This window comes from Alosa pseudoharengus, unplaced genomic scaffold (assembly GCF_046254945.1).
Source record: "Alosa pseudoharengus isolate Yale_2024_CS ecotype anadromous, Long Island Sound unplaced genomic scaffold, YU_APseudo_1.1 YU_APseudo_1.1_scf_13, whole genome shotgun sequence".
NCBI lineage: Eukaryota > Metazoa > Chordata > Actinopteri > Clupeiformes > Clupeidae > Alosa > Alosa pseudoharengus.
Window position 1 is genome coordinate 25,179,584 of NW_027468598.1, and position 16,425 is coordinate 25,196,008.

Genomic DNA, 16,425 nt, shown 5'->3' on the forward strand with positions numbered 1-16,425 from the left:
TAAGCCCTGGGATCCCGATGTTTCAAGGGGGCTTAGGGATACTGGACCTTTTTGGCAGCAGCCCTGAGAAACAGGAAGTGGTAAGTATCAGAGAGGACGGCTAAAACACTTTGGTGTTTGGTGCTTCCTCCGGTAGGGTCAGGTCAGGACTGACCTCAACATCTTTCTATCTGAGAACCTTCAGAAGGTTCTGTAATTTGATAGTTGGTTGCCCACTTTCCCCAACTCAACCTCAAGACTTTTGTCTTGAATACCAGAAAGAAACTATGATTTATTTTTTTTGTTTGTTTATGGAATGTTTCACCTTCAGTTATTTTTCTTGAGTCTGACCTCTTTTTCCAACATGAATGAATGGTCTTTCTCTTTTAGACTTACCTCTCTCCTCCCCTCCTTCGGCTCACCTCCTTGGTGCTTGTTGGGGATTAGCCTGCCTAGCTGAGACAGATTGGAGCGAATCAGGGCTCCCTGATGTAAGTGTAAGAGCCTGCTGTTCTGTTTGTGCAAGAGAAAGGGCTATTGTGAGTAACTGCATGTGTCTGTGTATGTGAAAGTGTGTTTACAAGGGTGTGCGACTGCAAGTTAGAGACCAAAGTCCAAAGACAATGAAAATAATTTTGTTTGATGGCTGGGGTCAGTTTATCTGTATGCGAGGGCATTCATAAAGATTCTAAACGTCACCATCCTGTTAGGAGATGCACGCAACCAGCCACCAAAACAGCCAACAATATGACTGAGGTTGGTTATTAGCAGCAGCAACACACGTGGTTAGTCGCATGGGACTTGGAAAACAGTCCTGGTAATCAGGCTTGCTGAAAATAGGAGTTTGGAATAAGAAGCAATGGAACTTGGCGTCTGCAAATGCTTTGGATGTTTGTGTGTGTGTGTGTGCTTGGATATAGGACCAGGGAGGCTGAGGGACACTCAGAATGAGCTTGTCCCTGTTGGGGGTGCCTGTCTACTTGGGGCCCAGCTTCCTCACTCGGCTTTTGTATGGCTTTGGTAATCTGACTGACTTTATTGCTGTGGAATTGGTCCGTGCAACTCCAAGGTAAGGCGTCCATTTCTGTTCTTAAAGACTTCCAGTCACAGTATCTCCGACTTTGATGAGGTGACGTGTTGGCAGAATTGTGCTTTTTTAACACAGACATGGCCAGAAATTGAGGCAGGAAAGCAGGGATGTGAGATAAATAATCCACATTCTTCAACACAAGCAGGGAACTGAGATCATTAGAAGCAGTGTTAGGGTTGTTTATGTAGTGCTGCACTTTTTGCCCTGAACTTTTTGTTCTGCTTCTTTGACCATTTGTTCTGTTTTGGGGTCGCTCACTTAATCCCAGCACAGTCCTTGCTTGATGACCAAACGACTGCAGTTCACCTCTGGACTGCCAGAGGGCGCTTAGTTGCACTTATTGACCATCTGTACATATGAAACCAAATGTATTGTGGGAATAACTGACCGCTGGAAAGTGGAGGTTACTTTGTGGAAGTACTTACTTTGAGGAACATTCCCTACACCCTATTTCTTTGCTCTTCAAAACCTACTCTCAGAAATATAAAGTAACTGTGAATGGGGATCATCTGTATTTTTCCTTTTACTTTTACTTTACTGCATTTTTTAAATGAAATGTACAGTATACTTTTACAACAATACATTTTCATTAGCAGCATTAAGTACAAAGTAGGCTAAAATAATGTGCTAATGAAAACAAAACCAAAGTTCCCATTCAGCATGTTGGCTATTTGCTGACCTTATGTCACTACGGGACACAGCAATGAATGAAGACATAGTGACAGAGATTAGGCCTAGCAAATATAGCTAAGACATAGCACACCAAGGCCTATGTAGGCTGTTGTAAGGAGCTGAATTCAATTACAATTCTAACTGCTTGCTTGCATTAATAGCACTTTTGTTTAGGCTTTCAAAGTGTGTTTATGGAGTGTGATGTAGCTGCCTTTCTAAACATGTTGGATAAACTTCATTATGGGCCTATAAAAGGAAGCAGCAGTGAAAAATTAATTGCAGCCATACCTTTGTTCAGCCTTCGAAGATATTGTGTATGAATTGTAGGCACCACGTTTTAAGGTGCTGTATGAACTTAGCTTATCTAAAGTTCTGACTGCTTTTTCTTTCTTTCTTTTTCTTTTTCAGTACTTCAGTATGTTTTATAATGGGCTACTTGCCATAATTTTAAGTATACTTTAAGTAACTTAAAAGCACTGTAAATAATAGATACTTTAAGACTTTACTTAAGTGGGATGCTTATAGATTAATTTTCTGATCAAATATCTGTACTACTTAAGTGTGGGTTTGGGATACTTTATACAACTCTGCCTACTCTTGACAAGCATTTCTTTCAGTATGCAGTCATCATTGGTCTCCAATCATTTGCACTGAATGTCCTTCCTGCTGAAGGAAAAAAGGATATCTCTGTGGAGCCTGTCAGTGCTGTATCTCACACTATACATATTTCATTTGTGTACTTTTCAGGCTGTCTATAGCTAACTTCTGAATGTTGAGGGTTAGTCTATTGAGATTTACAGAACATGGATTTATAGTCTGTGCTACCCATCCAGGAATCTGCCAGTTCGTGGTGGAAATATGGGCAAATGTCAGATTTATTCTTCAGATGTAAGTTCATAATCTCTAGATTGTCAAAAGTTCATAGTCTAGGCCTGAAAGATTTGGCTTTTAGAACAAGTACTGTACCTGCAATTATGTCAGAAATTGGCAACGCTGGCAGTGAATATGACTTGCTTAAAACACATGATCAATTGGTTGTTTTGTCTTGAAATGTGTGTGAAACGGGTGTCAACTTCCCTTAGGGATAAGGTCTTTTCCTACGTCTGTGAGAAATAAATTTGCCTCCACTGTGACTTTGTTATTTTTAGTGATGGAAATCAAGAGATTAGACAACATGTAAATGTTCGACATACTGTACGAGTTGAAATTTTATTTCCTTATATGGAAATTCATAACTAAGGAGCTGTTTGGTGGTTACTGCAGCCTCCTGGTCCACCTTTGCTAGAAGGTGTAATAATCTGATTTGTGATAATCAAAATGTATTGTCTTTATTGCAGATGGGCCATATGGAATGGTGCACCAGTTTGTACATCAGTTTAAAGAATACTGTTGATGAGAGATAGAGGTACTTTTCTCTTAATACAAAAAACAGCCTTACCCTTTTAATGATAATAATAACCTGTCTCAGTGTGTTTGAATATTCTGACATGTCCGTTTTAGGACAGACTCAGATGGCTAAAAAGGCAGTGAGTCTTTATAAACTGTATAATAATGTCTTTGATATGGCAAGTAATGAAAAGTTCAGCTCATTTAATGTAAATTACTTTTATGAAGAATTTAGTTTCATAAATAATTGTATTAAGAATTTGCCCAGTCTGTCCTGGTTTTATTTGAGCAGTAAAAATACTGTGGTCATATTCACTATAAAACACAGAGGCTCTGACTGTTATCAAAACAAAACAAATCAATCAAAATTCTGTTGTCCATGTGGACTCAGAGTCTGGAGTCCCATGCACATGAAAAAAAACATACAACTGGAGACCACAAGACAATGTATAGAGGCTGTTATGTAAATATGAGGAGGGATAGGGAGACTGAAGCTAGTGCCTGTCTGGGTGTAGGGGGGAGTGTCTGCTTCTAGGCAGTGAGCGACAGTGGTACCACCTTGTCACAGACCCCACACCGTTTCTGAATGCCTGCATGGTAGTAGGGTTGCACAGGGGGTGGTGAGTGTATGTCTCTTTTTTTTTCCAAATTAGCAGGTCTGTGCATGCATGGGTGATGGTTCTCTCTCTTTCTTATGTTGCCTTGTGTTTTCACTCAATATGCTCAACTTGTGTATCGTGTGAGAAAAAGAGAGTATTTATTTAGTTTGATAACCTTTAGCATTTGGTCAAAGCCATGCTCTTGTGTGCACTTATCAGTTGTGTTGCAGAATAGTGTAAAAATGTACCCTGAAGTTCAGATGTTATGGTTCCCCCAGGAGAAGTGGATTTGCTTGTCCCAAACACTTCACCTCTCTTTAGCTGAGCAGTTACTTGTTGAAGAAATAGGTTTGGCTCGTAAGAAAACCGTAAAAACTGACTCCTTTGCCAGGCAGATTCCAGGCAGGCAACATGCATTTTCTTCAGCAGAAAGTCGGGCTACACGTTTGTATCTGATGCTCCGATGTTTGCAAGACGTAAGTTATGCCACCTGTTTCTCTTTGAAGGCGTTAGAATCGCTTAGTTACAGGAAGAGAAAATACTAATAATCTTAAGTTATTTCCAGCTTTAAGTTTGTTATTTCAGTGGTGATTGTTGATACCCTGCGTCCATTTACATGGCTATTATTGGCTCTGATAATAGAAAAGGTGCTCTGACTTTGACTGCTCTGCTCTTGAGAGCATTATTAAGGTGAACCATTATGCAAAACGCGCGGTTGGAATTACTCTGTGAAATGAGAGGCAATCCCCAATAATTACTTAATAAAGATAATTACATTCCCTGCATATTTACAGCAGTTTCCGTGTTAATTAGTCTCTGTAAAACATTAATAATAACAAGGACATGGAGGCGTTCGAGAGGTCTTACTCTCGAAAATCGCGTTTTTTATGCGGGATTAATTTTTTAAATATTATTAATTAACTATTTGAGGGCAACGTGTATGCTTCACAAAAGAAAGCGATTTAAAAACTAACTGAAGAAAAGGTCAGACGACTTATTTTATTGTTTGCTTTATCATCCTTAACCAGGTGGCATACTTTTTAGAGACGTGCAAAATGTGCGCAGTGACGCGAATGCAACATCACTGTTGGAATAATTGTTGGATTTAATTAGGTGTTCCCCATTGAAGCAAGTTAAAAGCAGGCAGTTATCCAAGATCAAATTTGATAAATATGTCGGAGCAAATAATTTGGCATACCTGCGCTCACTCGCCCGTCATGCTCGCCTATTTGGAGAGTTAACCTAATCTATGAAAAATTCAAGAATTGGTGCGCCCTCCTCAGTGAATTTACATTTTTATGAGCGCCATTTGCCGTTTTCCAGCACATAATTAATAACAGCTCCGCAGAATGAGTAAGGTGCTTCGTAATGATCAGATGGAAACTCAACTATAGCCTACTTTCTATTAAAAAAAAATCTTGGCCTATTTGAGACAAAGTAGGAAACGTATAAGCATATACCAATGATTACTCCAAAAATGTTAATAATTACTCATTTTATGTGGTTCATTGGGTCTGGATATAATTTAATATAGGAAAACTCCGTTTTTAACTCTGTAAGTGAATATGTATATCAACTTATATTTAAAAAAAAAACGTGTATAAACTTAACATAAACAGATGTATTCGGTATACTGAAGTTATTGCCAACATACGCATCATTGAGAAAAGAACAGTTTTGCAATTGAAACCTCTTCACGCTTTTCTATCAAACCATGTTAGGACTTGATTTTGGGGCCAAGGGTAGGTATTGTCTCTGATGTATTTGTTTAGGGGATTTTAAAAAATGTCTTACAGTCTCAGCAACAGCTACATTGTTGGCTAAAATAAATTAAATAAATACTCTCTGGCATTTCCCCCAGGTGTAATTTTGCTGGGGCCTGAATATATTTCACTTACAGTTTTATGATGTTAACCCTTTACAGGGAACCAATCAGGTCGTATCATACAGCATTTGTATCATACAAAAAGAATACAGTCAGTGACCTGTATACTGTATGCACATCTTAATCTGCACATCTCAGAAAAGAACAATTGTGAAACTCAACAAGGGTTACCATGTCTATGAGTTTGGTAAAACTTGCAAATACAATTAAATGAATTTGAGGGTGACCTCAGGATTTTTGATCCTTGTTCTGCAGCCAAGCACAAGCTGTTTTTCCACCTGAGCTTGTTAAGTTGGGAGTCGGAGCCAGCTCCTCCAGTGCTTCTATCTATAAAACCCAGTGCAGTCCTGCTCCATTCGCACCGAGTTTTCTTCCCCATACTCCTCTTCCCCTGATGGGCGCCACATCCCAGAGTTCCAGAGGTCCACCAGCGTCGCCGTCACCCACACCCTAACAGCCGCCGTCGCCATGGAGATGAAGCAGTCCATGATGAGCATGGAAAACGAGGGAGAAAAGGACAAACCCGAGGGATCACAGGAGAACGGACTCCTTATGGGAGACAATGCCGCTGAGAAAGGTCAGAAGGTCAACTCGGGCCCAGCGCAGGTCTCCAACGGGTACCCAAGCACCTCGCCCCAGAGCCCGAGGGAGGGACACACGAGCCAGGGGAACTGGGTCCCCGGCCCTGGGCCTCTCCGAACCCTGGTGGTCCAACAGACCAGTCTGGACCCGCCCCGTGAGACATGGAGCAAGAAGATGGATTTTCTGCTGTCTGTGATTGGATATGCCGTCGATCTGGGCAACGTCTGGCGGTTTCCATACATCTGTTACCAGAATGGAGGAGGTGAGGCTTTAGGGGTGTTTGTCACAACAGGCACTCTGTGTTTCACAGTATATTCTCCCAGTGCACGAGGAATATAGTTTACATGACTCACTCAACACACTTTTTATGCCTTTATCATGCATTTTGATTATACATTTCGTACGTACACATTTCACATTATGTAAACATTTACTATTGGCTCCCACTACGCAAAATTGTAAAAAGCACAGATAAGATGACCGTTCATATTTTGCCAACACTAACACCACTATCATTAAGCACCAAATTAAGCACAGAGTTTGTGTTTTTAATGGGTGGTAAAAATGTTGCAAAGACACAGAGCAAACAAACAGTGTTTACAGAGGGATTTTGCCGTGTTCTGCCTCTTGTTACCGCACAATCTCTGGAACTGATACCGATGGCCGTATGGATTTCTTTTATTGAATTTGCAATAATAAAACCTTTTCAATTTCCTGTCTCACCCCACGAACAGAGAGGGATGAAAGGCAAAACACACACACCACACATTCACACACACACACACACACACACACACACACACACACACACACACACACACACATTCACACATTCACACACACACAAAGTTGATACTACCAGCACTATTAATTGTGGGTTTCATGAGTCTGACTGCAATTTCTTTCTTAGGCTTTAATAACCTGTCTCCTAGGTGCGCAATCAACTGTTATCTTTGCTTTCATGTCAAAAGTGCAAAAGTAGATTCACATTTACATACAGTGTTGTCTGGAGTACAGCTGCCTTTTCCATGGCCATTTACCTTTCATTTGAAGCATGCATCTGTATGCAAGTTGTAAATGAAAAGTGTGGGCATGGTGGAGCAGTGGTAACGTCACTGCCTGATTCCAGAACCTGTTGTTAGTCTATGTCACTTTGGGGGGAAAAAGTCTCTGGTAAATACCAGTCAACTTTAATTTTAACTTTTAATACATATTATTATTATTATTATTATTATTATTATATAATCATTTTTTAATAATCATTAAACATTTTTATAATCAGTCAAACTGAAAAAAAGTTATGTGACTTCAAAAGAAATGGTTAGATAGATACTGATTATTCGCTCCACTCTGAATATTTTAGTTTTTTTTTTAACAATGCCTTCAACAGGTTTGAAATGATGGTTCACCTCTAAACCTTAATCCTTGTCCTCATCCTCAGGTGCGTTCCTCCTGCCCTACCTGCTGATGGCGGTGTTTGGGGGCGTGCCGCTCTTCTACATGGAGCTGGCCCTGGGTCAGTTCCACCGCAGCGGCTGCATCTCCATCTGGAAACACATATGCCCCATCTTCAAGGGTGAGATACACAGACTCTGCTTCAGAGAGAGAGAGAGAGAGAGACAGACATCTCCAGATTCATTGACAGACAGACAGCTCCAGACTGGCTGACAGTCAGACAGACAGACAGACCAACAGACAGACAGAAAGACGGACAGAGCGCTCCGGACTGACTGACAGATGGACAGACCGCTCCAGACTTACTGACAGATGGACAGACAGCTCCAGACTGACTGACTGACATGTGAGTGGCATGCCAGGGGCAGGGGAAGGGCTTTTCCAGGGACTTGAGTTAAAGGGAGACAAACTGATAGAGTGGCCCTCCTGACCCGCCTGTGTGCCCTATAGAATGGCACTTCTTTGTTGATAGCCCGTAATGTGGAGCATCTCTCTGTTATGGAAATCATCACATTTGCCATTAAAATGCCAGGCTCTCGTAAAAACCTGTCTTTTCATGTGAAGAAATCCGAGTTTTTAAATGTCATCCATCCACTTTATTTTCCAACTTGAATGAGCTTGAAACGGAATAAGGCCTTGAGTGATGCCTCGGTGTTACTTTTCCATTTTCCATCACTCACACTCCCTCTCTGTTGTGCCTCCCGTTTTCCCTTTCTCTCTCTCTCTCTCTCTTTCCCTCTCCCTCTCTTACTCCATCTCTCCCTCTCTCAGGCATAGGATTTGCCATCTGCATCATTGCCCTGTACATCGCCTTCTACTACAACACCGTGATGGCCTGGGCTCTGTACTACCTCCTCTCCTCCTTCCGAGCCACCCTGCCCTGGACCACCTGCACGAACCCCTGGAACACCGTCAACTGCACCCACTACCTGTCCACCGACCTGAACGTGTCCTGGACCAACTCCTCCACCTCCCCCGCCGAGGAGTTCTATACGTAAGTGCATGTAAGTGAATTAGCCCAAGTCAGGTTACAGGCAAGAGAAACAGTCAGAGAAAGGTCTAGAAGGCCCAGGGACCACTGCGTGTGTGTAAGACGGAACAGTGTCCCCAGTGTTCTGAGGAAAAGGAGATCCTTTGTAGAGGAATGGAGAGAGATAAGACTATTTTAGGCGTTCTGCTGCCTATGCTGGACCTTCGCTATGTACGAGAAATGGGGTGGACAGTAAAGATGAATGTGAGCACAACCCCTTGTCCTGTTTTGTCTGCTTGTCTGTCTGTTCCTATCAGTGATTTTACAACGGATTTGGGGGGCTTTGCTCAAGTTTATCCTGCGTATAAGACCCTGGACTAACTGAAGAGCTCCTCTTTGTCTGTCTGCCAGCCGAATTTCCTGTTTGCCTCAGGAATCTTGTTTTTTCTAAATTCCGCCGTCTGTTAAATGGCTGTCTGTGTGAACGCCTCAAAACCCACCACCACCCAGCCAAACATGTCTTTGTGTCACTTATTTCTTTCTGGATTACAGACACATGCTGTCTATGGAAACCCATGTTTTTGTATCACTGCACTGACTCCTCTCTCAGTAGTTACAACCATGCTCTCACTTACTCACTTTTTTAACTCTATTCTTTCCTTCATCCATCTCTCTCACTCTCCCCCTCTCTCACTCTCTCTCTCTCTCTCTCTCTCCCCCTCTCTCTCTCTCTTTCCCTCCGTCAGGAGGCAGGTTCTGCAGGTCCACCGCTCTCCAGGTCTGCATGAACTGGGCTCTGTGAGTTGGCAACTGGCCCTCTGCCTGCTCCTCATCTTCACCGTTGTCTACTTCAGCATCTGGAAGGGCGTCAAGACCTCAGGCAAGGTGTGCAGCTATGCGAAGGCTCAAACCTAGTCTACTGGATCAATGGAATTGTAAAGCTGTTTTTTATTTAATAAGTCTTGTTGCAATTTGCAATGTAGAATTGGAATATTGCATCTGGGGTTATTCGGTTGTTTTTACATAGCACATTTTAAACAACAGATGTTGAACCGAAGTGCTTTACAATTAGAGAAGTGATTTACAACTAAAATAGTAGGCAACAAGAGAAAAAGGTAAATAATTAATAATTATCAGATAAAAACAGTTCAAGGTATAAAATAGGAGAATCCCAATAATATGCCATTTAAAGGCCAATCAAATATGAATAAAGTTGAGAAAACAAAATAAAAATAAAATAATTCAATTCAACTCAAAGTGGCAAAACAACAATGTTATTAACAAATGAAAATTAACTAAAGCATCATAAAATAAAAAAAGTAGGGAAAATTGCTGCTCAAGTGCTGCATGAGAAACTCTAAAGGGCCATTCACACCAAAAACGATAACTATAACGATAACTATAATCATAACGATAAAAGCGTCCACACTGACCAACGATAAGCAAGGTCTCTCCTTGTGTTAAAAAATGTGATGGGTTTTGACTGGCTATTAGCTATTATTTAGCTAGCTATTATTTTTATCGTTCTCAAAATCGCTCTGAAAGTGATTCCCAACGATATCGTTCTTCATGTTGTTATCGTTGTAGTTTATGTGTGAACATCGTCATTCATATTAACAAGAACGATATTTGTTTATAGTTATCTTTATAGTTATCGTTCTTGGTGTGAACGGCCCTTAACGCTGAATCCCAGGTGAATTTAGGTGTAGACTGGAACACTGTTCACTGATGTTCCTGTTCCTCTCCCTCTCAGGTGGTGTGGGTGACGGCTACCTTCCCCTACTTGGTTCTGTTCATCCTGCTGATTCGAGGAGCCACTCTCCCTGGTGCCTGGAGAGGTGTGGTCTTTTACCTGACGCCTGACTGGGAGAAACTTTTCTGCGCCTCGGTGAGACACCAAATCATCCAACAGCCACAGTGCTCATCGATTTACCTTCTCCAGTTTCAAAGTTGTGTTCATGTGCTATTGTCTTCTGCCCGTTAGATATGGATAGATGCTGCTGCGCAGATCTTCTTCTCCCTGGGCCCTGGTTTTGGTGTGCTTCTGGCCTTTGCCAGCTATAACCCATTTCACAACAACTGTTACAAGTGAGGAATATTTTAAGTGACATTTATTATTGCAGTTATTATTCCATCATTTGCCTTTGTGACTTAGAAAAAGCATTGTTAGATGGTAATTTTCAGTAATGGTACATATATCAAACTTCCAAATTCATTTTCACAGTAGTTAAGTGATATCTATATATCTTGAATTTCCCCTTGGGGATCAATAAAGTATCTATCTATCTAGAGTGACAAAGCTGATGTGTTTGTTGGATTTGTTCAGTATCTCGCTGTATCTGTTTCCTACAGAGATGCTCTGATGACGAGCTCGGTGAACTGTCTGACCAGTTTCCTCTCGGGCTTTGTAATCTTCACTGTGCTGGGCTACATGGCGGAGATGCGACACCAAGCCGTGGGCACCGTTGCTAAGGACGCAGGTGGGAAAACCGCATGTCTGTTCCAGTTGGCTCTACTTGTAAACTTTAAAAAGGTCATTTTTGGTTTCGGGTTAAGCTGGTTAACTTTGAGTGGCTTTTCTGTCTTCTTTGACTGACTGTGGCTAACCTGGACAGGGTGCCTCACTTCTGAGGAGAGTCCTGTTCGTTTGTGAAGTCCTGACCTGTTCTTGAAGAAGTCTAATGATTTTTGCAGGCCCGAGTCTACTGTTCATCATATACGCTGAGGCCATTGCGAATATGCCGGCGGCCACTTTCTTCGCAATCATCTTCTTCCTCATGATCATCATGCTGGGCTTGGACAGCACGGTCAGCCTCTATCTCCGTCTCTCGTGTCCTTTCATCTCTCCCTTTCTCTCTCCTTCTGCTTCTCACACTCTCTCTATCCCCCCTTTTCCTGCCTACACACACACACACACACACCCACTCACACTTTAATGAACGCACACAACCTAATCACCTGCACAGATGCTGAGCTGTTGACTGTGTCGAGTGTGCTGCGTGTTCTACCTGTCATCTCTCTATGTGGTGCTGTGCTGTGTCAAAAGGCCCTATTAAACGAGCCCCGCTGCTAGTCCTCCGTCATTAGTCCCTTCTGCCATATCTATCACTGTTGGGCCTTCATTTGAAATCTCTTAATCTCTCCCTCATGGTGTTCCCATGGTTTCCACCGGCCATGACGGAGCTCTTATCTAACAATAGCGTCTTGCTGGGTGTTGTGGTTGTGTGTGTTTTTGTCTTCCAATAGCTTTTGTGTGTGTGTGTGTGTGTGTGAGCGCCTGGTCATTTATATGTCTCATCTCCCCCGTCCTCTTCCTCCTTCAACGCTGCTCTTACTGTATGTTTGCATGCATCTCTCCATCTTTGTCCTTACCTGACCCGTCCCTCTCTCCGTTTGTGTGTGCGGAGTAGTTTGCCGGACTGGAGGGGGTGATCACCGCCATGCTGGATGAGTTCCCGCATCTCCTGGCCAAGAGGAGAGAGTGGTTCGTGCTGGGCCTGGTGTGTGTCTGCTACCTGGGCGCGATCTCCACACTGACCTATGTGAGTGATTCCATGGCGCAAACACCACTAACTGTTAAACATAATTGCATAGCGATAAGGAATCTGGTGTGGGAGGGAGTTGAAGTGCAGCGGTTGCGTCATTTTCAGTGCCCTGGGGGCCCTGGTTTGCGTCCGACATGAAGTTATTTGCCAAACCCGCTGCCCATTTCCCTTTTCCTGTCCACTCTTCACTGTCCAATGACAATAAAAGAAAAAGACAATAGAAAAGGAACATGGTATAGATAACTGCTGGGCTGTGTATTGACTGTTGAGGTGTTGCTGGAGTGCATTGGCAGTGATGGTGGAGGGTACTGTGTTTATCTGTCTTGTTTGTTTGTAGGGTGGGGCGTTTGTGGTGAAGCTGTTTGAGGAGTATGCCACTGGCCCAGCAGTCATAACTGTGGTCTTCCTGGAGGTCATTGCTGTTTCGTGGTTTTATGGTAAACATGGAGACTCCTAGTCTTTAAATAGCATTATGCATACGTTTCAGGAAATGTACCGGCTTAAACTGTGTCTGTTTGTGTGTGTGTGTGTGTGTGCGTGTGTGTGCGTGTGTGTGCGTGTGTGTGCGTGTGTGTACGACTGTGTGTGTGTGTGTGTGTGTGTGTGTGTGTGTGTGTGTGTGTGTGTGTGTGTGTGTGTGTGTGTGTGTGTGTGTGTGTTTGTAGGAACAACTCGTTTTTGCAGTGATGTGAAGCTGATGCTGGGCTTTGCCCCGGGTCGGTTTTGGAGGCTGTGCTGGGTGGCCATCTGTCCCAGCTTCCTGCTGGTGAGTCAAGCAGCAGACTCAACCTACACTTTTTGTTTTTGTTTTTATTATTATTATTATTATTATTATTTTATTACATTTTATCTGCAAACTACTCTGTGTATGAGATGTGCTTATATATATAAAACGTGTCTGTCCTACACCCACATGTATGGTTCCCACGTGGGAGAGACAGAGAGAGAAGAACAGACAGACAGACAGACAGACAGACAGACAGACAGACAGACAGACAGACAGAGGAGAAGAAGGGGATACTGCAGAATTAGACTCCTTATAGATTGTTGAGTGTTAAGTAGGTGTTCTATGACACCTGTCATAGTGGTTTTTTTTCTCCCTCTTTTGTCTAGTTCATCATTGGTAGTTTTCTGGCCTTCCCTCCTGAAGTGACGCTGTTCCACTATCACTATCCCTTCTGGACCACGGTGCTTGGCTACTGCATTGGCGTCTCCTCGTTCATCTGTGTGCCCGCATACATGGTTTACCACATGCTTACCACCAAAGGGACCTTCAAACAGGTAAGATAGCATACACCAACACACTCTCACACACAGACAGACAGACACACACACGCACACACACACACACACAGACACAAACACACACATGCAAGTCAGTGTTTTGGCCAGTCACCAGAGCACGCCGTGTACCAGGCTTAGGGAAGGAGACAAGGTAGGGGTGATGAAAGATCAACAAGCCTGTGGCCTCTTGCACAAACATAGACAGCTCCACTACAGTAAACACATGGCTACTGTCATGACTCAACTCATCAGTGGGAAAACAACACACACACACACACATGCCTTGTTTTGAAAAGAAAGTGAAACGTAAGCTTTACTCCGGTTCCACAAGGTTCCACCAGCTCCATCATGCTCCTGCCATTTCCCACAAGTGTCTTTGATGGGGGTTTTCATCTGGTGCGGTCGGCTGTTTGTACCTGCACTAATGATGTGAGGGATGCTGAGAGGACCTGTCAGCATGTGTGTGTGTATTTTGTGTGTTTGTGTGTGTGTGTGCGCGTGTCTATGTGTGTGCGTGTGATGAACTGACACTGAGGGCGTGGACATACAGTGCTGAATGCGGTCATGGGGCCCCATAAGAATATGGCACTGGTCTCTTGTGCTTAGCACAGCTGTCTAACTCAGCCATGGTGAAATGTTAGACCGATAAAAATGAGAGGGTTTGTACAGTGTTTACATCATATACACCATACGTTTACCTGATCTCCCCTGAAAAGAATCCCTGCTTTAATTGAAATTCACTACTAACTTAATTTTTATATCCTGTCATTACTTTCATTATTCTGCCCTACAAAGCCAAAGTGCAGTAACTGCATTTTTTGAGAAATGCACTTTTTTACACTAATATAAAATGCCATATCCTCCGATCAATCTATCAAAATCTCATTAATCTTCTGAAACATTTCCTGAAGATACAGGGATTTTCATTTTACAGTATCTGCTAAAATACAGTGTGAAAGACAAACAACAATCCTGTTTTTCTCAGTTTGGAATTTTCGTAGATACTGCACTTTGTCTTCTGTCATTTTCTCTGATTCCCAGTGTCCGTCTTTTTTACTGTCCTGTCTGTTGTTCTCAGCGGCTCCTGAAGGGCATCACGCCTGAGGTCGGAGGAGTGGACGGAGGCCCCCACAGAGACGTCATCATCACCAACGCTGTGTGAGTGCGCGGGACCACATCGCCCCCTGCTGGACATGTAGCACAACTGCGGGGTTGGAGGGGGAGGGGGACCTCTCCCAGTGCCCCTTCCCATGTCTGTCTGCACCCTCTGCCCCATGTCCTTCTCCAGACCCCACTCCCCACAGCTTGGGGCAGGGAGGAGCTCTCTGCACTCCACTGTGGGTGACTGGGGGGTATTTCGGGGCCATTACACTGCAGCTGCCCATTACGTCCTCTTCTTGTGACCATTCGCTAGCCCCTGTTGCAGTGTTTTTCCATAGAGTTGCATTACTCACTTCACCTCCTAGCTGTATAATGTGAGTGAATATTGACAACTGACGTAGCACAAGACATCTTGTACATATCTGCACTTCTGGATGTCTCGACATGAGTGGCACATTTTGTAAACCTAATGTTTAAACTTCAAGTCTCAACTTGTTTCATCTCAGTTTCAGGTGAATCTTCTTAGGTGAAGTTGAGTCTTTCATTGATCCATAGGTAGTGTGTCATGCCCATTACAGTTACCATTCAGCCTATTTCTGTCTCACAGAGAAACTAATTCTGGTCGTTTATTCATTCGAAGAAAAAAAATCAGGTAACTCTTACTTTTCTATATGAAGCCAAATATTGAGATATTTTTGTTGATATAAATACAGGTATATCCAAATGTTACTTCAACGAGGGTCAGACTGCTATTGATGAGGGAAGCCGGGATAGACATAGTCGTGTAAGGGTTTTGGATTGCGTTTGGGACATTTCTTTCCTAGCTAGAATGTCAGGAGAACAGCGAAGAGCTTCTCAAAGCAAGAGTTTTTAGACCGATCAGTGATAGGTGTGACTGTGTGTGTATGCAAGCATGGCATGTATCATTATTGAGCCTACTTTACGAGAGCATCAACATTCAAAGTCAGCCCAGAGAAGTCGGGCAACAATAATGGTGATAATCTCACACTAAAGTACAGTGTGTCTATATAAGATGTGTATTTATTTCAAGAGCTGATATTTTGAGTTGCATAGTTGATATACTCATGTAATGCTGACAATTATGTCTATATTATTTTCTCTGAGCGTATTCAGTTACCATCCACACATTCCTAACATTTGGTGGACCCTGAAAATGTTATCCAGTACAACTGTCAAACACATCAACATTGAGGCCTTAGTGACCTCAGAGCTATCACCACTTTTTTTTTACTTTTCACCTAAAAAAAAGTGTCTTGTTGTGTTTGATTGGAAAATAGTATGTAAAGGAATGTGCAACTGTAGTTTGCAGATTTTTGTGTAATCAAAACTGTCAACCCCTTTCAACTTTTACTGAGTGCTGATAGTTGACAGAGAGGAAGAATGTGTGTTTGTGTCTCTCTAAGTGTGCATGAGTGTGTGTTGGCATGTGTGCATGAGTGTGTGTTGGCGTGTGTGCATGAGTGTGTGTTGGCGTGTGTGTGTGTGTGATGTGTGTGTGTGTGAGAGAGAGAGAGAGAGAGAGAGAAAGGGAGCGAGGATGAGAGTGACAATCCTCGTTAGACTGTTAAATCTTTCTGCTGTGTGTCGTTTGGTGGTTGGGAGGACTGGAGCCACAGTGTGTGTAGTCAGTGTGTGCATGCTCGCTGATGTGGCTATATTGTGCTTCTCTTTTGTGCCTTGACATTGTGACACTCTTCTGTCTTGTTCAGCGGGATTCACTGTTACTGCAGTAAAGTCAATTCTTCTCTTGTACCTCTGAAACCTGTTGTTGGTTGATGTCCGTAAGATTGTATTGGAATAAAAAAAAAAGTTATAGAATAAAGATATATATATCAAATAAAAGAGAAGTATAAGTA

General features: G+C 42.7%; 1 protein-coding gene across 5 annotated transcripts; it reads left to right on the top strand.

The window, feature by feature from the left end:
- Positions 1-611: 611 nt before the first annotated feature.
- On the top strand, positions 612-16,425 carry slc6a4a (solute carrier family 6 member 4a). Of its 5 annotated transcripts, XM_076282665.1 has the most exons (15): positions 612-1,048; positions 3,079-3,146; positions 5,867-6,455; positions 7,635-7,769; positions 8,420-8,642; positions 9,365-9,503; positions 10,372-10,506; positions 10,603-10,706; positions 10,971-11,098; positions 11,313-11,425; positions 12,029-12,160; positions 12,501-12,600; positions 12,829-12,929; positions 13,277-13,444; positions 14,526-16,425. In XM_076282665.1, exons 3-15 carry the CDS (start codon positions 6,080-6,082, stop codon positions 14,607-14,609), a joined length of 1,938 nt encoding a protein of 645 aa, XP_076138780.1. In that variant the 5' UTR covers positions 612-1,048; positions 3,079-3,146; positions 5,867-6,079; the 3' UTR covers positions 14,610-16,425. The 5 variants fall into 5 exon arrangements, with proteins under 5 accessions (XP_076138780.1, XP_076138776.1, XP_076138778.1 ...); XM_076282661.1 differs by lacking the exons at positions 612-1,048; positions 3,079-3,146 and adding an exon at positions 3,636-3,747; XM_076282663.1 differs by lacking the exons at positions 612-1,048; positions 3,079-3,146 and adding an exon at positions 3,658-3,753.